Raw genomic sequence first — 21798 nt, 5'->3', positions numbered from 1 at the left:
GGGGGCGGGGGAGTATTGATATCCAGACATCTTGGATCATATGACTTCAACCTGGTCTGTCGTGACTTGAGAACTACAAACGCTCCCATGATTCCACGTCGTCTCCGGCGCTGCTGCTAAGCAACAAGCATTCGCGAGCTCCGACGCTAGCCAGTCACCAGGCTAGCTCCGCTCTCAGCCCAGTTAGCTCATACGCAGGCTCGCAGTCACACAGTCGCGGACTCAGAAGTGAATTCTCTCCCGTACACGTCCCCGAGGTGACTCGCTCGTCGTCGTTAAACAAACGGTGTGTGTCGTGTGGACGCGGAGAAGCCGAGCTCTGTGCAGACATTAGCTAGATATCGTTAGCAGGTGTAGCAGAAGGTTCTGTACTCTGGGAGAAGACGTGGCTAACCCTTAGCTAGGTAACCTTAGCTGAGGGAGGCACCGGCGTCTCCTCTCGCCACAGAGCCGAGCAGGGGGCGGCTGGGGATATGTGATTGCGGGTTAGCCGGCTGGTTTGCTCGTCTGATGCTGGAGGACACCCGGAGGAGTCTCAACGTGATTTTACAGGTGAGAACCCGCTCGCTGTGTGGGGTAAGCTAGCCTCGATCCCCCGGTTCCTCCATCAGGTTCAGCGGGGCTGCACCAGCAGCTGCACGGCGCTGCAAGCTGCTGTTCAACAGGTCAAGACTTGACCAAGCCGAGACTGGTGTGGGCTGAAACAGCACAATGAAAAGTTGGTTAACACTTAAATCCACTGTTAGAATTTGGAAATACTGCCCTTCTTTGACCATCATCCATCCTATGTAGAAAGTAGTTCTTCTCATGGCATTGTGAAATAGTTAAATTCTCCTTGTGCCCTAAGTCATTGGCTTTGACAGTGTCCCAGGAAGGACTCAAATGTTTTATCATCTACAGAATGTATTCATTTACATATGCATATTAATACGATGTCAAAGACAGTGTTATGGTTCAGATTTTCTCTTATGTCTTTAATATATATGCATATGATTTGAAAGGACTGTAGATGTATACTTAGGAGTTAATATGTCGAAATAACGAAGAGGGGCCTCGGTCTTCACTCAACACGAGTGACGCAGAATTGATCTTTCAATGGGAAATCTAAATTCAAAGTATTTAGTTTCCTGTAAACTAGAAATGAATGAGTACATATAAGATAATGTAATTGTAGCCCAATCGTGGATCGTTGTGGCAGCTGATCGGGAACAACTATTACAACCAGGTTGTTTAGATATACAGTATTATTATTATTGAATATTACTGGCAATACCACTATCATTACATTTGTGATTACTCCTCCCTTTCATCTCTGTCAGATATTTTCTTTTGTATAAATACTTGAAACATTGATATACTCTTATTTATGTTAGACACTGTATTTTCTCATGAAGGTTGTTATTTTATTGAAGTTCTCTGTTACACACGGTATCTATTGCACCTCTCACCGTCCTGGGAGAGGGATCCCTAACTTTTGACTCTCTGAGGTTTCTATATTTCTTTTTCTCCTGTTACAAGTTTTTTTGTGCAGTTTCTACTCACTATAGTCGAAGGTTAGGGGCAGAGAATGCCACAAACTATACCACTTGAGACTAATTGTGATACTTGAGTATGGGCAATACAAATAATATTAGATTTGATTGATAGTATAATAATATAGGATCATACATATCTCACATCATGCAGCTTAGTGGTGGTCAATGAATAATGTCTTCTGCAGCAATAAATATTGTGACTCAAATCCAGACAGGCTGTTGGAACATACTCACACAGTAGGTTGCCACTGTCCACTGGGAACAGCTTTCACACAATATTTTGTTTAGCGTCGCACTCAGCAGCTCCACACATGTCACTGTAGACGGGCCAGTTGCTATGTGGAGTCTGGCACTCGCCGTGCTAATGGAAGAATAAACACATTGCACAGTCACTCCCTGTAAAATTAACAACGCTGTGTTAAGATCGAGCACACAAAGTAATAGTATGAAGACAAATCCCAGTCATTGTGTGTATATAAGGCCATCTTTTGCAGTGTTACTTCTCCATTATAAACTTTTTGTCATTATGAAGAATTCTAATTGAATACTTTTTACTGCTGGCCAAACAGAAGAAGCAATTTATTTACACTTCAGTTATTTGAAATCTTATGCTTTTTTTTACATAAAGACATCATATTAGTTGAAATATAAAATTAATCATTAAACTTTTGTTGCAGCCCCAGTAATCTGTTATATAAAGGTGTTACATTTTGGGATGCACTGGATAATAAGTAAGTTTGAAGGAAAAGTACTACCTTTCCCTACCACCTTTTTATATAACTTATTTAGTCATAGCTTGATTTTGGTGTTTAATATCTAAAGTTGTGGCTCAAATTCATCAATGTTTTACACTGTCAGGTGGTATATGTGTCCGCTTGGCCTCATTAAAACTACCCGGGAAGAGTGGAACTGAGAGAACCAGTCGGACGTTGCCACCATGTTGGAGGAGGACATGGAAGTGGCCATCAAAGTGGTCGTGGTTGGCAACGGAGCCGTTGGCAAATCCAGTATGATCCAACGTTACTGCAAAGGCATCTTCACCAAGGACTACAAAAAGACAATCGGAGTGGACTTTCTGGAAAGACAGATCGAGTAAGCAACTTGTTTTAGTGTTTTTTTTCACTTTTAAGATTGTTAAAAATGTTACAGTCAACTACTGCAAATCCAGAGATAATATGTTAGTTACTCTGGACTAAGGAGCTGGCAAACGTACACAAAAATTACAAAATATATCACTGTTCTGTGGTGAGAAGGATATTGTTATCCTAGCTACACCTTATTAGATACTTTTCCCTCTTAACCTGCTCATTATTTTAGTGTCAATGACGAAGAGGTCCGACTAATGCTCTGGGACACTGCTGGGCAGGAGGAGTTTGACGCCATCACCAAGGCCTATTATCGTGGTAAGTCCCCCACCACCACTCTGACAAACTGTAACGCTGTAGCTTTGGGTCCCTGACCTCACTGACTGCTCACTGTGCTCAGGTTAAGTCACAGATTGTATTGTTGACTGGTTGCACGGCATTTAACCAAAACAAAACACACACACATAGAACTGAGAACAATGAAGTAAATCTCTGATGCGACTGTTGTCATGTCGACACTGTTTCTACATCCTCACGGAAGGTGGATTAGGTATCATATATAAGAGATAGATATATAAAAAATCAAGGAGTAAACTTGAAATTGAATTGCTGTCTTATTGCCCCAAATTCCAGGTGCACAAGCATGTGTGCTGGTTTTCTCTACCACCGACAGGGAGTCTTTTCAGGCTATCGACAGCTGGAGGGAGAAAGTGGAAGCAGAGGTTGGAGACATTCCCACAGTTCTAGTGCAGAACAAAATCGACCTCCTAGAAGAGACTTTTATAAATAGGTAGGTCGTTTTTTTGCATAAGATACATGAAAAAATAAAGAACAAGGATATTGAATTAATGAAATGTGATTTCTTTGCTTGAATTATAGTGAGGAGGCAGAAGGTTTGGCAAAAAGACTCAAACTGAGATTTTATCGAGCTTCAGTAAAAGAGGACCTTAATGTTAACGAGGGTGGGTTACTGAAAATGTGATCAGCTGTTTTTTTGCAAGTGAAACATTCTGACTGTTACTGACACACTTCTTTTCCTTTCCGTTTAGTTTTTAAATACTTAGCTGAAAAGTATCTCCAACGACTCAAGCAGCAAACAGCAGAGGAGACAGATGTGGTCCATTCAACAAGCAATAAAATAGGTAAGAAATGTCATCTTTTATGTTGCAATTTAAGGTTTTATATATCGCAAGGAGATATTACTCATACATTTTTATTTTCCCAAAGGTGTTTTTAATACCACAAGTAGTAATGTCAGCAACCAGAACTCCAGCAATGGTAAAGAAGTCATCACTTTGCGACCTAACAAACAACGGACCAAGAAGAGTAAAAATCCTTTTGGAAGCTGCAGCCTACTCTAGATAGAATCATTTAAATTTTAGCGCCCGACTATTTGTATCTCAGACTGGATTGGACATTGTTGTATTCATTAAGAGACCAAAGCCCATACAGACTGGGAAGTACTGCTCTACACTACTTTCACAATCTGATGTTTAATCTGAATCCCCTCAATCATTGCTGAATTTGTTTTGGTTAAACCTTGGATATCCACCAATGGTCTGCACAGAAAACCTGTTGATATTTGTACAATGGGTAATAAGTACAGCTGAAATCCCCTAAAAAACCAGAGATATGTCTGTGACTGATTGTTTTTGTTTTGTTTTTTTAAATATATAACTCAATATACACGCCTCTCATCAAAATAACAGCAAATGTTGCACTGTTGCTCCTGATCGCCCATTCATGTGTTTGACATTTGAAGCGTACAATATGTTTGCATGCATCGTAGAGGATAAACAGATTATTTTGTACCATATTTTTCTAACTGTCAACAAACTATGGCTCAGACTATGCTGTTTATTGTGGACAAAACACTCTGGAATCCAGAATTAACTCTATGTGCAGAAGTATTTTTGTACGAATCATGTTAGTGTTGAGTGATATTTTCACTGAAGTGTTGACGTTGTGCCAAAATGTTCCATTTTCTGAGCTGTAGTTTACCATTAACACTGCAACGACTTGGATGTAACAGGAAATGAATAGAATGTGCTCCTATGTATAACCAAATATCAATTACTATTGTCACAAAACAGTCCTGTGTGTCTGCTTACAATCCACGTATTTAAAGATTTGTAAACTTAGACTAAATTATGGGTTGAATTAATGATTCTCTGCTATTTGAGGTCATAATCATCAATTTGCAATCTGTTATGGTTCCTTGTTTCAGTTCAGTTGTTTGCATTATACATATTCCATATTTAACTGACCTTTTCTTTGGTGTTAGAATAGATTTTCCTATGGAGGGTTTATATATTTTGCTGTCACTACATTTCTAACCTTTCCAACACTAAACATGTTACAGGTCTTATTTTATATTTTGGTTTGGCCTCATGTTGTGTCCTGTCAGTTATTACCGTTTTATTATCATTCTTCTCATTTATAATGGGATGAAAGGGAGAAGGAGCTAGATGAAGAAAGAATGAGGAGTGAACAGTGAGGTATCTTGAGCAGAATGTGAATCTTCGCTCTCTGATGGTGTCAGATATGTTCCGATACCATTTTCCTTTTCCCACTCCCGATTCAGATACCTGGACTTTGCACATAATCCAATCCAAGTATTGATCCGATACTAGTGCATTAAATAACAAACTTAAAAAAACCACTTGTGTAACAGCTGTATGCTTCCAACCCTGCATGGAAGTGATGACTGCTATCGTTGTTTAACGGCCTGGCTCAGGTTAAACCGTTTGAAAAGCAAATACATAGAGAATGAATGTCATGTAACTTATTTTACTATTTAGTTTGAAAGTCATAACAGACATTTCTGATGCTGGTATTGGAACATCTCTTGATGGTTTTACCAGAACCACGAGGAGGAGATGTTCGTGCTGGAGTGCCTTTGGTGGCCTGAAAATGCAAGATAATCCAGTTCCTTCTCACTAAATCAGAATACTCCCAAACTCATACTCAGTCCCCAGTACAGCTGTGAACTGTTAATTATTACCTTTCAGTAATTTGGTTTTCCAATAATCATTATCTGAAAGATACTAATTTACAAAGCACAAAGAAATACCTGGCAATGTAGAAAAAGTCTTATTTTAAATTTTCTTTATAAAAATTATTTAAATGTCTTTATTAGAAGTATTTTAAATGGAATATGAATACATAGGACATCTATGTTGGTTAACATGTGCATGCCTGTCTTTTTGAAAGTTTTGTAACTGATCTCAGAGCTTTGTTAGAAGCTTCAAATGAAGTTCAGATGAATTAAACCATGTTGTCACTTATTAGTCTGATGTGAGCATCTCAACAGCTGCTTCAAATACCATTGGTACTAAGATTGTGTCCCATTTCAAGCTTTCTTGTTTGGTTGTATGTAAAGAGTTCTCTTTTGAAAAGAAAGTGTGGCATAAGTAATGCATGCAAGCCTTTTTCCCACATCAGTGAATGTTCAGTCATGGTTGGAAAACCACATTGCCTTGTCCGTGTTTACATTCTCCCCCACTGACTATTTTAATCCTCCTCTCGCTGTTTGTTTAGAGCTGCAGCGAATCTGTAAATAATCACTTCTCCAGTTTTCTCTTACTTCTAAACATTTGCCTTCTTTATTTGCTTTTTGACTGAATGGATTTAGTGCACTTTATTATTAAGATGGTAAGAAATCTTAAAGAACCATAAGTTAAAACTAACCATACTTATGTGCTGTCACTCAGGTGTTGTAATAATCTGTCTCACTGTTCCTCTACTTTTTCCACACACACAACTTTATAAATCAGTTTCACATAAATCGATAATGCTACTTACAATCTGACTACAACAAAAGCCATTGTTGGATTCTTTTCGTTTCTTTTAACAGTTGTACATTTATCACAGCCTGGAAGCGTGCCACAGAATTGTGCATCTGATGTTACGTGTGTGTGTGTGTTGGGGTTGGGGGAGTTGATTGTAATCTGACTTAAATAAAAGAAATAAATGAAATTGTACCTTTTTGTTCTTTTCCTAGGGAATCAAATGTATACTTCCAAATGACAGTTTACCTCAAAACATTGTCTTTACGTTTAAGGTGAGATACTAAAGTGTGAATGTTGTTGCTAAAAGATGGTGCTCCGCTTCATTAGTCAACGAAAGGTGTGCTAGCTTTCCAACAGGGCTATAATGTGTGTATGCAATGTGCATGTGACTGGACAGTCGAGTGTGAAGACAGGTGTTATATCATAGGTGGAATAGTTACCTTGACAACCTGAAAACTGCCATGTTCCCATCAGGCCCAGAAATAGGCTGTGACATTCACTTCATTTGTTTAACGAGCTCAGCTGTTTGTTAGTGAGCAGGATTACGCAAAAGCTACTGAACAGATTTCCGTGAAAGAACGAACGGGACGTGGGCCACTTTGGAGTGGATCCAGATAAACAGACTGATCTGGTGCCCATTCTGCTTTTATTTACTTTTCTGACACAACCTTACATTAGAAGACACATTGGTGCAAATATCCACAGCATGATGTGATAGGTATTGCTCAAAAAGTTGCATGCATATCCAGCATCCTTAAACAAGGGCCTGATATTAAAGTAGGACAGTGACACGGAGCAAGATACTGAAACGATCTAACCAACCATATTTCATCAGGAATACTCTTTCACTTTTAGTCGGAGACTCCTGCCCCGATCTCACTAAGTGTAACCTGGTAATAAAGCCATTAAGACTGCAGTATCATCCTCAGTAGACTATCTCCTGACACTTTATGAATTATTCAGTGGGTAATCAGCGCTGGACTGGACAAACCTTCAATGAAGCACTATGCTGTTCTGGCCTAAGTGCACACAATGTGTAGTGGGTTCACACAATAAAAAAAATAAAAAAAATCCATATTGAGTGTGGAAGTGAAACTTGATCATGCATAGACACCACTCTCATATAGTGGTGAGTTGTGAGTTTGGCTGTATTTGCTATGTAGTGGCTGGTGTTTCTGCTACAAGTAGAGTCACAGTTTGTTCAGGTTAGTGGTATGTAGGACGTGTTTGTATGTTGTTGGTTCTTATTGACCGCCATTGGCTTGTGAGTCCTCCGGTTTTCGGTGATCCATGATCTTGATGTTCCTTTCAGTATTGGCAACGTTCCTCAGCAGGGTCTCCAGCCTCCGCTTGATCTTCTTCTGGTCCTCCAGAGAACAGCTGATCACAATGGCCTGGAACTTCTGGTCAATGGGGACGGGCGGCGCCTCGGTCACGCAGGCCGCATGCAGGGCTAGGAGCTGCTGGCGGCTGTCGTCCATGTTGTCCAGCAGCTTCTTCACTATTTCGTCGATTATAGACGTGGCCTTGCGCAGTGCGTCCTCCTGCTGGGAGTTTCTGATTGTGCCAATGGAGATCTCCACAGACAGCGTCCGGCCAAGTAGACGGTTTGCGGTTAAATTTAATTCTTCTTTCTCCCCTAGAAGACATGAACCGTGAAAAAATCAAAGCCAGGTCTCAACATTAATAAAATACACTGGTAATAAGCAGTAGAACATGTGTGTAATCTACTGGGGGGGGGCGTTGCACAAGCCGGTTTAGGTCATCTTTCGGGACCTCAGGGTCAAGTCTATTATGTGAGACTAAATTTCAATCTTCTTTAGGGTGGGGTGCAAAAACCTCAAGTTGATCCTTATTAAAACCCCAAGAGATTCTCGAGCACAACCGCCCAACGATAACACGGCTTTCAGAGCATAACCTCACTGGTTCACAATGTCACAGCAGCTGCGAAATATGCTAAAACACAAATCATACAATGTTGTTCAGACAGTTGTGTAGTTATTTATCTCCCTGTGAAGCCAGCGTTACAAACTCATGTGTGGTCAGAGTCTTGTGGGCCTCACCGGCGCAGATGTTGTGCATTTCTTGACTGCCCTGTATGGACTGGAGCATTTCCAGGATGCACTCCCTTTCCTGCTCCATGGCTGCTGCTGCTTCACGTAAAGACTCCACCCTGAGAGACACACAAACACACACACAGGTTTGTACTTCTATCTCAGTGAGGACACTCATTGGCATAATGCATTCCCTAGCTCCTTACCCCAACCTAAACCATCCAAACTAAATGCCTAGCCCTAACCTAACTCTTATCTAAACCTTATTCTAACCTAAATGTAATTCTAACTCTAAATCTAACCTAAACCTAACCCTAATCTAATTTGAACTCTAACCTAAACTTAATTCTAAACTTAACCTTAACCTAATTTTAACTCTAACCTAAACCTAATTCTAAACGTAACCCCAACCTAACTCCAATCTAAACCTAATTCTAACCTAAACTTAATACTAAACCTAACCTTAACCTAATTTGAGCTCTAACCTAGACTCAATTCTAAACTTAACTCTAACCCTAGCCTAAACACAATTCTAAAGACAAGTCTTAACCCTCAAACATCCCGTTTAAAAAGTGAGGACCAGTCGAAATGTCCTCACTCTGTGGCTTTATGCTCAAAATGGTCCTCACAAAGATACAAGTACAGGAACACACCCACTTACATCATCATGATCGCACAGTGAAGACAACGGTTAACACAATGGGAGGGTGGATGGAGGAAATCACTGTTTTTCCATGCGAGGATAGAATCAAATCTTCTTTTGTCACACAGTGCAGCAACACTTTTAATGACACGTGATCTGCAGCATTTATAAAAGGTGTGACAGCCTTATCTTTAAAAGTTATTATTACATTTCTTATCTAAATAGCCTGGCTGGCTGTTTTATATAAAACAGTGGACCAGGCTTCAGCAGACAGCTCCGGCACTGACTGCACATTGCGCACATGGCTCCGGCCTGTTGCTTCACTCTACCTCATTTCCAGCTGATCCAAACTTTCCAGCAGTCTCCCGGAGCGGTCCGCCATGGACAGCGTCCTGCTGAACTTGTTGCACGGAGGCTCGTTCATCTTCGCGTGAATCTTCGCCTGAGCCATGATGGTGAATTAATAATCTGATGTTTACGATCGGTGTCTCCTGTGCGCGGTCACACGCTCCTTGTCGGTCCGGCTGACGGTCAGTGAGTGCGCCCCCGGGACAACATGTCCTAAAATGGGCTGTGGCTTCCTCCAGCGACTCCTCTCAGAAGGTTCCCGAGCAGTCCAGAGCAGAGGAGGAGGTTCCAAAAGTCTGGTTCGAGGACCCTTGAGGTCCCGAGAAGCTACCAGAAGGCCCCAACAAACACGTGGACTGAACTTCAGCGTGAATTACCAATGTCCAGATGAAAAATAACTTTTTATTTGCAGTCGGGGTCTTTTCATTTGGTTCTGTTGCAGTGCTCATTATTAAAGTTAAGGTAATTCTTGCTTCAGGTCGATTCGAGATGTATTACCTCCATACAGTCAATACAGTTCATTAAGATCTCTGGATAATTTCTAGATAAATGTCCAGATATCGTAACATTAAAGAAAGTGAGGGGAAATCTACCCCCTTATCAAAGTTCTAGTTCCACACCTAACCATTCCCCCAAGGTGAATTAAATCTGGTTTTGCATTATAGTCAGACAAGTGGCAATAACAACATAACCTCCTCGGTGAGGGAGTATCACACGGATCATGTGTTTTATTACTTCTATCTTAAACAAATTACTCTCTAGCTGCTCTGTTTATGTTTCTACACTACTGGCTGCATGAGAACCGCCTCTTCTCACCAGAGGTTGAAATTAGACGGCAGCTGACAAATTCTACAACCAGGGAGATTCGATCCTAATTAGTTTGTTCCTCAAGTCCATTCAGAACCTCTGTTTACCAACTGGACCACGATCACTCGACTGTTTCAAGATGCTTCACAGTTTGTTTCAATATAATTTTTAAACTTTAATCAAACGACCAGGGGGATGTGCATGGAAAGTAAACAAGCAAGCACCTAGCTTCATCCAGATGGATGTTATGAAATGTATTTTTTTGTGTATTGTGTAACCTGCGCTCCAAATTGTATCACCACAGGAGAATAACGTGCCTCTTAAAACTGTTGATTTTAGAAGAATTCCGTCACATAGTGTTGACGACCTGTGTGACAGCACTTTCAAGACAGATTGGTAAATGCAATTCACTGGATTTCATGTCTGCGATGAAAACAGAGACTGCAACCGGAGACACCAGCTCTTCACTCAGCGGTCACAAGGTCAGCCACGGCATCTTGCAGCGTCATCAATGCCATATATAGCCCACGTGTCGACACGCAGGAGTGAGCATGAATCAACGGTTACATGGGATCTGCCAACGACAGTGGGATCAGGGGGGCGCTCTGTGTTTCCAGAGGGATTCTCTGATGTCGAGTATTTAACAATTACAAATGAAGAAACGGGAAAAAATGTCAACTACTCCTTATTTTATGTACTTTGAGTTTAATGATATTGTACAGAGCATTTCAAGGCAAGAATGGATGAAATGTGTCACAGACCGCTTTCCCGTCATTAGAATTCCAGAAGACTTCTCTTAAGAGCTTCTTCTATTTCTGTATATAGAAAAAACAGATAATCAAAATCTTTTGTTACAGAAGTTCAAATAAAACAATACTGAGAACATTTTATGTTGATAAGTGTGAGATTGTTTCTCTCCCCATTACATTGGACTTTTAATGCACACTATTAACATTATGAAATGGGGTACTATCTTGAGTCAATACTTTTCCATACCTGTGGACTCTCTTGCTTCTTCTTCTTTCACGGACATTGCGTTCTTCATTTCCTCATCCGAATCATCTGTAACAGAATAAACGATAAAACGTAAATGTAATAATTACTAGAAGCTTACAGACAAATGGTAGTCAAACACCAAGCAGGTTAAGTTTTCAGCCTTGTCCATGGGTTTGTTGGTTGGTTCCTTTGTCAGTAGGATTCTGCGAAAATTGTTGGAAGGATGGGACATGGGCCCTTTCAGAGTCTGGGTGTGTACAGCTTGAATCTAAGGGGGCTGTGGGGCCTTGGAGGTGATGTGATATTTAACCCTAACCCTTCAGCTTGCAGATGTATTTTGAGCTGAGTCCTAATTTAATCATTAGTTGAACCAGTTCCCTGAGGAACATATTTCATAACTTTTGGAAACAAATTTCAAAACAGAAGCCCTGAAATGTGATATAATTACAAAAAATACAATGATACACTGCCTTTGCTTACTTGTCTTATTGCTTCTATGCAGCATAAGTTACACAGCTTATCCCCTACTTTCATTTGCTTCAGTCTCTTTGTTGTCTTGAGATGTTTAAAAACGTCTCCCTTCACGTCTTCACTCTCTACACATGACATATGTGTAGACACATGACATGACATACACATATATAAAAACACACAAGTGATCGCAGCATGCGAACAAACAGCTGAGGATTAATGTCAAAGATGTGATGTTAACTGATTTACCGTTGTCGTCTGCTTCGATGCCCACAGCACTGAATATATTGGTAGGGACAGCTTTTGCTTTGGCGTCTGTCTCGGAGGTCCTGGAGCTGCAGGGATCCAGTGCACAGTGTCGGGAGTGGTAGTGACTGTGGAAACTCTGCACACTCTCAAAACTCTCCGGGCACGCTTGGCATTCTACATCAAAGGTCTTGTCCAGGTGCAAGGCGGCGTGTTTCAGGTGGACGTGAGTTTTCATCTGTGCGTAGGAAGGCACAGTCACTTCACACGGAGCACAGACGTACTGACATCTACCCTCAGCGGCCAGACTCCTCATGCACTGTGTATACGTAGCCTTCATTTCCTCCTTGCTCTTTTCGGAACTCATGCACGCGCACGTAGGCCGGCTGGTGCTCTTGGCGACAGCCGGCTGAACGACGTCTCCATCGTCCATTCGGAAGTAGTCCTTACTGTGGAGTCTCTTGTAGTGCTCCAAGAACTCGCCCTCAACTTCAAACTGCATGCTGTCGCAGAGGCCGCAGAAGTGGGAGCTCTTGATCTGCCCGTCGTGCTCGTTCGCACAGTGTCTCCGTACGGTGGACTCCTTGAAGAACTTCTGAGGACAGTGTCCACAGATGAACCTCTGGAAGCTGTGGCTGCTGGCGTCCCGGCAGTGTTTGTACGCGGCCGCTTCCGAGTCGAAGATGTCCTCGCACATCCTGCACATCCAGGTCTGCTCTGCTTTTGAAGACGATGGCTCCGCTGTGGTCTGCTGGACGGTGACGGACTTGGAGGATGATTGAAGGGAGCCGTCGCGGCTGGTGGACGGCTCGGCATCGATGACTGTGGCGGCGTCCTCCGACACTTCTTGTTCGGCGACGTAGGTGTGTCCGCTGTGAGCTTCTGTCACGTGCGACAGGATGTCTTCGTGCCGAGGCATTTCCACTTTGCACTTGCGGCAGAAGAAGAAAAAGTTGGAGAGATGAGCTCCCCCGTGAAACCGGCTCATGTGCAAACGGGTAATTGAAGACTCTCCCATGTGTTTGCCACAGACGCCACACTGATGGAAGATCTGGTTTATGGCCATGAGGTGCCTACTGGCTGCAGCCTCCTCAAGGAACTGCAGACCACACTCGCAGAACCAAGCCATTGTCGGGTTTCTGCTCACGCAGCCATTCACACTTGGGCTTTGTCGCTTGCGTTTGGCTGGAAAACATTCACCGTCATTCTTCTTGCGTGTTCTTTTTGGTGTTTCAAGGCCAGTGGACTGTGTTGCCCCCGATGCCCCTTTAGCCATCCTGGCGTGCTGCAGAAGTGCATTGCCCATCGTCTGGTTGATCTCGACATCGTGCTGAGTCGACTCTTTGTGGCGCTCGATGTCGTCTTGGCTGAGGAAGACTCGACAGCAGAGGGAGCACTGCCCTCGCACCTGCAGCTGTTTCATCACCTGAACTATTGTTTTATCAGCTTTGGCCACTGCACAGCCCTGTCTGCAACACACGCTGAAAAAGAAAACAAGGATTTCTTATCAAAATTACCAAGACAACATACACAGAATCAGTGCCTTCTATCCAAACACTGAATGTTAGAATAATCTCATACTTACTTAAAGTGAGCTTGAGCTGCCTGATGCGAGATCAGTACTTTGTGACATAAAGAGCATCGGACATTGAACCGTACATCCTTGCACAAAGCAATGAGACGGCTCTTAACATACTGTGGGACCGGAACCGGCAGCGGCTTTTCTCTGGATTCTAACAGGAAGACAAAAGTGGAAGGTAGACATACTCCTGTATATAAAATAACTCCTGATATTTGATTATGTGTAGTTTTGATGAAACTTGTTCAACAAACCATTCAATGACAGAGCCTCTGTGAAGTGGTTTTTGGTCGACATGTGCTGAAGGCACTCGTCTCTGAGGTTGAAGAGGAGGTAACAGGCAGGGCAGGCGAAACCCACAATCCGCTGATAGGTCTGAATGATGCTGTGAGCATTTTCAGCAGATGAATTTACCTAAGGTTCAAAATGAGAGCAGTCTTGAAATTTTACTCCTGTAAATGAATAGCAAACTATGACTTTCAAAATGTAACGGATAAGAAACATTCGCAGAGCAGAGAGTGTATAAACCTTAGTCTCTAGATGTGTTCTCCATGCTTCTTTGGTCTGAAAGTGTTGACCACAGGCAACACAGGCAAAGAGTTCAGAAGGACATCCCTTCAGATTGATAGCTGGATCACAAGGGGAATGATCAAACCTGCACGCAAGATATTTAACATCAAATTATGCAGATTCGGACACAGGAACCTGGTTCAAAGCATTTGACCTGCGATTATTACCTTTTCAAGTGCCCATTAAGCAGCAAGGCGTTTTCATAAACACGACCACAGTTAATCACTGGACAAGTGTGTCTAGTTGAACTATTTCCGGGGAAAGAAGGAGGTCTGCGCCTTCTTCCAAAACCAGAACTGATCGATCCAGGAGTGACACCTAAATAAACCCGGAGGTTCAGTGTTATCAGGTGGACAGAATCAGTCAAATAACACAACAGCAACAGATCTATTAAAACCAGTACAGCCATGTGATGAACGTGAGTCATCGCAGCAGGTAAAAGTATCAATGTCAGTGATACTGATCCACATTACCTGGCATCTTTAACCACATGTCTACACAGTGCTTTGCTTCTCCATTAGCAGCCCGGAAAGCCAACTCCTTCTGCCCATGAACTTTTTGTGAGATCTGCTTCTCCTGGAAAAAAAAGGCCCAGAGATGAATGATAACAGACAACATGCTATGTTTTATACTCATTGGAAAGTCACCCGAAAAAACAGAGGTGTTCAATGATCTGCGACTATAATATTATATGAAGTGAGTACATAGATGACTGTTCGTCAAAGCATAGTGGGTTTCACCGGTTTCCTACCAATTTTGTCCATAGGGTGGCACTGTTGCTATTACAAAAGGCTTTCATTGAACCCACATAACAACACAAAAATGACATCTTAGCTTTTTAATTGGCATTTAGTCTTGACACAAAAAAAGAAACAAGACTTGACTGGTCAAGTTCAGACTCCTCAAAATTAAAAAGAAATGAATAATTCATTACAGTCTGACAAGCTACTAACGGTAGAAGCTTATTTTATGCTAAAGTGATCTTACCTTGAATGCTCTGATTTTATCTACCCGTTCCTTTTTCTCCAGCGCCACCTGCTGTGCTAGTTTGTCCAGTGTAGACGAAACACGTGCTTTGTGACGGGAGATCTTATCTTCAATCTATATCGGAGAGATAGCGAACAAACATTTGCAGAAAACTCTAAGGACAGGTACACCCTTCCTGATAAAAACGGTTCCAGTCGGCCACTCACCGCTCCTGTGAATGGTGAACATCCCTCACCGTCGCTATCATCACTCAGCAGATCAATACATTCCAGCACAGGTCTTTGCTGGTCCTCCTGAAGCAAGTGTAAGACACTGTGTGAGTTAGTGTTATACAACAAACCAGCATTCATCAAAGTCTATAAACCCATTTGTACAATGTAGAAAGCAGGGGGGGGGGGGGGGGCAGGGTGGCAGGGTGGATTAATAAAACAATATTAATAATTATATCAATATAATTTTCCACAAAAAGACAACAAAGATTACATTTATATGGATATAATGGGTTTGCAATTGTGTAAGCAGACTAAACAGGTGTCTGAAACACTTAAACAACCTCTGATTTTGTTAATGCTTTACTGTTTATCATTCTTTGCCCATACAGAAGAATTTAAAACCACAACAAAAGAGGCTTTAAACTTATCAGTTATATCTATGTTTCATTTATCTCAGGTGCTATAAAAATGTTTATCTTGTCCAGATGATTTTTCACAAGTAGTGAACCAGTCAGAAACAGAAAATAAGCAAGTGCTTATCTTATCAGGGGAACTTTAGTGGCTGAGGGGGTCGAGCGGTTGACACTAATCTCTGAGCTGTCCCATAGATGCAGTGTGTGTGAGTGTGTGTATGTGTGTGTGTTTGTGTGTGAATGGCAATAACCTGTAGTGCAATAATCTCTGAAAATAAAGGCCATTCATTAATAGATAAATGTAATCATAACTCACAGATACAAACTCAACCATCTCATCCACCTCCTCCATCTCCTCCATCTCCTCCATCTCATCCACCTCATCTTCGTCTGCTTGAACGGGAGAAGACATTTATCTGTGAAAAAACAACAAACTAATTTAAGTTTGCATCTAGAGGGGATACACGTAAACATAGTACAGGCAGATAGATATTTAAACAGCAATCTTAACACACAGCTGTTGGGGCTGCAGACTCTGGATCAGTAAAAGGTCCTCAACAGAACTTCTCAGAAGGAAAATTATTATTTTTAAACCATAAATACAAGAACGGAAAAGCTTGCTGAGCTAGCACCCAACCAAACAAAGCGTACATATTCATTACGTGACGTCGTGCAAATAAAACGGTTTGAATGCTGTTAGCTGGCCTTTATTATACCCGTCATATCGGTCCAATGCACAATGATCTAAACACAACTTACTCCGGAGAAATTCACGTCAGTTAAACAAAATTCAACCAAAGTCAGCGCGAGGATAGTTTCCCTCGTCGCGTACCACCCTGCATCGTTCTTTAGTAGCGCCTCGTGTGGGTGGAGGCTAAACTACAGCCAACTGCGGTCCTGTTAAATGACGGTGTTGTTGCAGTACAGCCCTTTGACCTGTGACAGCAGCACTGAGCACCAAGCTGCTGCACAACTACACCAGCGGAGGAGGGAGAGAGAAGAACCCACAGGTCATCCTGGTTTGTAATGTGGATTAAACGATACTCCGTGGAAGAAACTCGGGTTCTAGCTGCTTTAAAACACTTGACATTGACATCAAGTATCACATTGTGTCTCGGAGAAAATCCACAGGAGCTGAAATGGTGTTTTAACTCTCAGTAGTTGTATTTTTAACAACTTTAGCAATGGTGAAAATCTAGGGAGTTGCCATACATCAGAGTGCGACACGTTTAAATTGGACTTGGCTTGACTGTTTGCTTAATATAGTTTAAACTATATATACAGTATATGGGTCTGAAGCTGAGCATCGCGTTACCTGCAGTTTCCCCTCTGACTCCTGACAACAGAGGCAGTTTAGCGACAACCTCCCAAATCAAAACAAGCGCAGCTAGTCTGGTCTGTAACGTCATATGTATATGGAGCGCTACTTTCCCTGCGCGGAGCGTGCCGCGAGGGAGGGGTTACTGGGTATTGAGACAGAAAAGAGAGGTAATAATATCCGCCCGTCTGGATTTAGTTGTTCGGGCTGAAGTGCGAACCTTTTTCTTTGCTGTAAATTCTCCAAGTCAGATGAGTAGAAACCCGGATGCAGTTTAAAAATGTGGGTTACAGATCAGTGTTTCCATAGTAACACACATTATTATATGCATAAATGTTTGTTGATAGATATATGGATAAATAGATAATACACAAATAGATAAATAGATAAATATATGGATACTTTATTGATCACAATTTGGGATATGATCCCAGCAGCATGTCAAGGGGATTGCACATAGAGCAAAGAACCAAAGAGACGTGCAAAGTTGCAGTAGTTGTTTGCATTTAAAGACAAAATAATGAGGTAAGTAATAATATGACGTACAAAATGAAATATGAAAATAAGATGTGCAAATTCACAGTTATTGCAGGAGTAAGCAGAGAGTTATGGTTTGGACAGACACCATACGCCTCAGGGTTGTGATAGAGCACATTTTGACAGACGTGAGGAGTTACACAGTGTTTTTGCTGTGGGCAGGAAAGATTTCCTGACCAAAATGTGTGGTCAGCCATTATAGTGTTCACCATGGAGTATAGTAACTGTAAGTTCACAAACGTTTTAATGATGCTTGTACAGAAAACCATTGTGATTGTGTGGACATGTTGTAACTTGATGTCTTCCACATTAACGCCTGTGAGTAATGTGCTCCACCCAATACAAAGCCTCTCAGATTAGACTTCTTGAACTGTGTGTTGAAAGTCATTATCTGCAGCCCTGTGCAGGCGTCTTGCTGTTTATGATCATAGTGTTAATGCAACCTTATTAGATGTATTACATTAAGTATGAGTAGCCTATACATGTACATCAGCTACATATATATATCTACAAGGAAATGTTGATATGTAAATTAATTATAATAAACTTATAAAATGTGTTTATGTGTAAATAGTATATGTTATCATAATGTAAAAAAGTATTGATGAACAAAACTCACCACACAAGACAATAACCTGCATTTGCATCCAACACCCACTGGCGACTCACAACTTCCCAAATAGTATAATGAATATTAAACTTCGTTTCTGATATTTAGGAAAAAGACATCTATTGCATTACACACAAACAATATGGCCGTAAAAGCTCATGCTAACATACCATATAAGTACTAATCAATATCTGGCTTTTTATTATTTTTTTTGTTTCTCCCATCACACTTGGCCTGCCTGAGTCTTTCTCTCTGACCGAAGGGGGGGATTCACACGCTCTGTATGATATCAGTTCATCCAAAATGACATAATCCTTTTTGGATTATGATTAGATTTGGTTTCTATTTTCTCCCCTAATCCTGAAAATATTTGATGGGCAGAGCACCTGCCTGTTATCATGGCCTGGCAGTGCAGGAGGCTATGCAGAGCAAACCTCTACATCAAAACATATAGGAACAAACTGCTGTAGTAAATCATTTTGTGATATCACAATATGATTAATCAATATAGGATGATAATGCAAAATACCTTCAATATTCAATATACATAGTTGGAGGGTTGAGTTTCACAGACTCGTGTGAAACCATATTCTGCTGGTATCACTGGTCCAGGAGCCTTATCTGTCTGGGCTGTTTGACTCTGCAGCACATCACTGCGATGCTCCGTCGAATCTGCTGACTGTCCCTGCTCGAAAGAAAAATAAATAAATAAATAGAAACTTGCGTCTCTGCTGAGTCATGCATTATCCCTGGCAGTAATGACACCGACAGTCCGAGCTGTCCACTGTAAAGCGTCCACGCTTCATGCGCACGGTGCGATGCTCCACGTACATGTCAGCTGGAGAGTTTATTCTCATCCTGAGCCTCCAGTGTAGCGTTGGCGGAGGAGAGGAGAGGAGCCGGCTGTCTGAAGGCTGCGGGGGTCCGTCCACCACACATCCCGCCTTATGATGATCGCTGCGGCGTTTCTGGTTCTGCTCAGGCCGTACAGCATTCAATGCGTGCTGCTGCTGCTGCTGCTCCTGCTCGGGACCATCGCGACGATCCTGTTCTTCTGCTGCTGGCACCGCAGGCTCCGTAATGGGAAACATCCAATAAAATCGGTGCTCTCCGGACGCGCAAAGAGCCGCGGTGAGTAGCCGTGGCGCAGGCCGGCCAGGCGCCGCTCATCCTCATCCTCATCCCCATGTCATGTCTGTGACGTTAATGTGTTTTCTGTGTGTGTTCATAGTCTGTTTGTATCTACTATCTGCTGTAGCTCGCAGCGATACAGTCTGCAGCTTTTAGTCTTCTGATGGTCTTAAGACGATTGAGCTTTGAATACCTTTACGTCTTCATTCTATTCTGTGAACGTGTAACTTCTAAGTGACATGTCATGCTTGTTGGGAACTGTTTGATCAGAGCATCTCCTCCTCTCATCTGCTATCTGCCCTGTAGTTGGCCTCCGAACGCACCATTTTCGATCAGAGGTACGTAGGATGAACTTTTCTCATTATGGGCTTAACTCCGTCTGATCTGTTACTTCTGATTTCTGAAGAGTGAACTGTATTTTCAATATATTAATGCGTATAAAGTATAATGCGACAGATCAGACTATTTCATTTTCACTGGATGACTATTTTAAGAAGCATGATGTGCGCAGTGCGCATGTGTTGTCGGTAAATAGGTGAGTCTGCAGTTTCATGTGATGGAGATGAATCGAAACTGTTAGTGTCGTGTTCTCGGAAGCACAAGGCTGGAAAGTGAAGTCTTAGTGGGCAGACAGGAGGCTTCGTACTCAAATGTGGTCCATGTCTGATGCTTTCATGTTCAGCCCAAATCTGTCGTGCTCCTGTCGATGTCAATATCCGTTTTACGCACGTAATTTTCAAAATAAAATGTCATTTTAAAGCCTGTAACTATATTAAATGCATATAAAATAGCCTCTACTATAGCAATAATGATATCTTGAACTAAAAAGGCCTTCCTGGCAATATCAATTCAACGATTAGTCTGTAGTTTAAAAGTGAAACTAAAATGGGTTGGTGATAAGACATTGTAGCACATAAACTCGAAGTAAAGTGCCATATAGTTTTAAGGTTGTTTTGCATTCAAAACAATGAGGTCCTCTGTAATCTTTATTATCTTTTTGTGATTATCTGTGAAAAAGCTCCAAGGTTATTTATTGAGCCACAGGACACTGAATCCCCAACAGATCAGGGCTGTAGCCGGTAGGTGTTTAGTTTCATGTTCAATGACACAACAGCAGGGCTGATAAATTCCCCTCAAAGATATTAACTGCAATAATAAACAGCTCATATAAAAACTCAGATCTAAAGACATGATAGAAATGTCCAAATGTCATATTGAAATGTTTGCTTTCCCTGCATGTATTGAAGTTGCTGTATCATCTTCCTCCAGCACTTCTGGCTCTGAAATCTAGGTCGTGAAACAGTGCCTCCCTATTATCGAGGCTGAATCGTATCACAGTCATTTATCACATTATGATGAAACCTTTTATTCTCTCTAGCTAAGACTCTGCTGAAAGTCAAACCTGCTGTGTGCTTGACATTTGCTCCTGTTTCCCAGGGCTTCAGGCACAGTCCACGTCACGCAAAAAGGAGCCTGCATGCTCGAGTGGCAGAAGAAAAACCCAATCTAGTCGAGATTCCTGAGAGCGAACCCGAGTCATCCTCCACACTCAGAAAACGCAAAGTGAAGAAGAGGGTCCTGCCCGAGTTTTACCAGTCTGTGCAAGTCACCCCCACACGCAAACCTGTAGGTACCTAGCCTAACTGTGACCTAATTAACCCTGGTGATGAAGTGATTCTATGTTTATCTTGCTCTGCTCCACAGGGACACAGGAATCAGTACGTTGCTCAAGGGCACAGGACAAGTGTTTGTCTACAGGGCTTGAACCCTCGGTGTACTATTGAGGTGTTATGAAATGAAAATTATGTGTCGTTACTTTGTTTCCATATTGTCTATTGTTAAATCATTTCTAATAATACGAGAAATATTCTGATCACAGATTTTGGGCGCAGTAGTGATTGGGGGATGAAGCCATGATATTAATCTCCACCCAATGTGGTTGACCAACAATCGGTTTCATCTGTCAATACATTTTATAGCATCAAATAACTACTAAAGTCAAACTTATTGGAAATATAAGCACTGGAAATAGCATCAGTAAAAAGAACTCCCTAAAAGGACAAAAAACATCTTTCAAAAATATTAGTTTGACTTTTAAGTTTGGTACACCCACTAGCAGGGTTTATGACCTCAGCCAGCCACTAGGGGGAGATCAAGATGATTTGGCTTCATCTTTGCAGAGCAGTAATCAGTCTATACAGTCAATGGTTTAGCCCAAAATAAAAGAGGCTCCAAATTTATACTCTATAGAGTTGGCACATAGGTGACCTTAACTTTAAATAACCTGCCACAAGTCCCACATTTAGCACAAGTATAAGTATATGTTTTGTGGCCTTATATTTCCATTTCTGTTTTCAAATTGTCATCCTCCATTTGAACAGACTTTGTGACTTTTTTAATTTTGCCTTGGTCAGCGTGCTGTTACGTGTCCTTTCTAATCCATTCTGAGTCTTCTAAAGAATTTA

At 41.7% G+C, this 21798-nt stretch overlaps 3 protein-coding genes across 4 annotated transcripts; 1 reads left to right on the top strand and 2 right to left on the bottom strand.

Annotated features, from left to right (window-relative positions):
* Nucleotides 1-74: 74 nt before the first annotated feature.
* On the top strand, nt 75-6598 carry rab23 (RAB23, member RAS oncogene family). Its single transcript, XM_062400473.1, has 7 exons — nt 75-552; nt 2394-2627; nt 2853-2938; nt 3254-3410; nt 3500-3582; nt 3670-3762; nt 3848-6598. Exons 2-7 carry the CDS (start codon nt 2473-2475, stop codon nt 3979-3981), a joined length of 708 nt encoding a protein of 235 aa, XP_062256457.1. The 5' UTR covers nt 75-552; nt 2394-2472; the 3' UTR covers nt 3982-6598.
* Nucleotides 6599-7040: 442 nt separating this feature from the next.
* On the bottom strand, nt 7041-9716 carry bag2 (BCL2 associated athanogene 2). The gene is made up of 3 exons (XM_062400475.1): nt 9438-9716; nt 8475-8584; nt 7041-8050 (listed from the first exon to the last, which is right to left on the bottom strand). The coding sequence occupies exons 1-3, from the start codon at nt 9557-9559 to the stop codon at nt 7656-7658; spliced, it is 627 nt and encodes a 208-aa protein (XP_062256459.1). The 5' UTR covers nt 9560-9716; the 3' UTR covers nt 7041-7655.
* Nucleotides 9717-10162: 446 nt separating this feature from the next.
* Nucleotides 10163-17132, bottom strand: znf451 (zinc finger protein 451). 2 transcript variants are annotated; one of them, XM_062400471.1, is made up of 12 exons: nt 17053-17132; nt 16054-16153; nt 15319-15405; nt 15113-15226; nt 14599-14701; nt 14293-14443; nt 14084-14210; nt 13810-13969; nt 13562-13709; nt 11980-13457; nt 11260-11325; nt 10163-11078 (listed from the first exon to the last, which is right to left on the bottom strand). In XM_062400471.1, exons 2-12 carry the CDS (start codon nt 16147-16149, stop codon nt 11038-11040), a joined length of 2571 nt encoding a protein of 856 aa, XP_062256455.1. In that variant the 5' UTR covers nt 16150-16153; nt 17053-17132; the 3' UTR covers nt 10163-11037. The 2 variants fall into 2 exon arrangements, with proteins under 2 accessions (XP_062256455.1, XP_062256456.1); XM_062400472.1 differs by lacking the exon at nt 17053-17132 and adding an exon at nt 16497-16599.
* Between the last annotated feature and the right edge of the window lie 4666 nt (nt 17133-21798).

The sequence above is a fragment of the Platichthys flesus genome, chromosome 12, assembly GCF_949316205.1.
Source record: "Platichthys flesus chromosome 12, fPlaFle2.1, whole genome shotgun sequence".
NCBI classification, from domain to species: domain Eukaryota; kingdom Metazoa; phylum Chordata; class Actinopteri; order Pleuronectiformes; family Pleuronectidae; genus Platichthys; species Platichthys flesus.
Note: the sequence above shows the minus strand (reverse complement) of the source record. Positions and strands in the feature narration are given on the sequence as shown.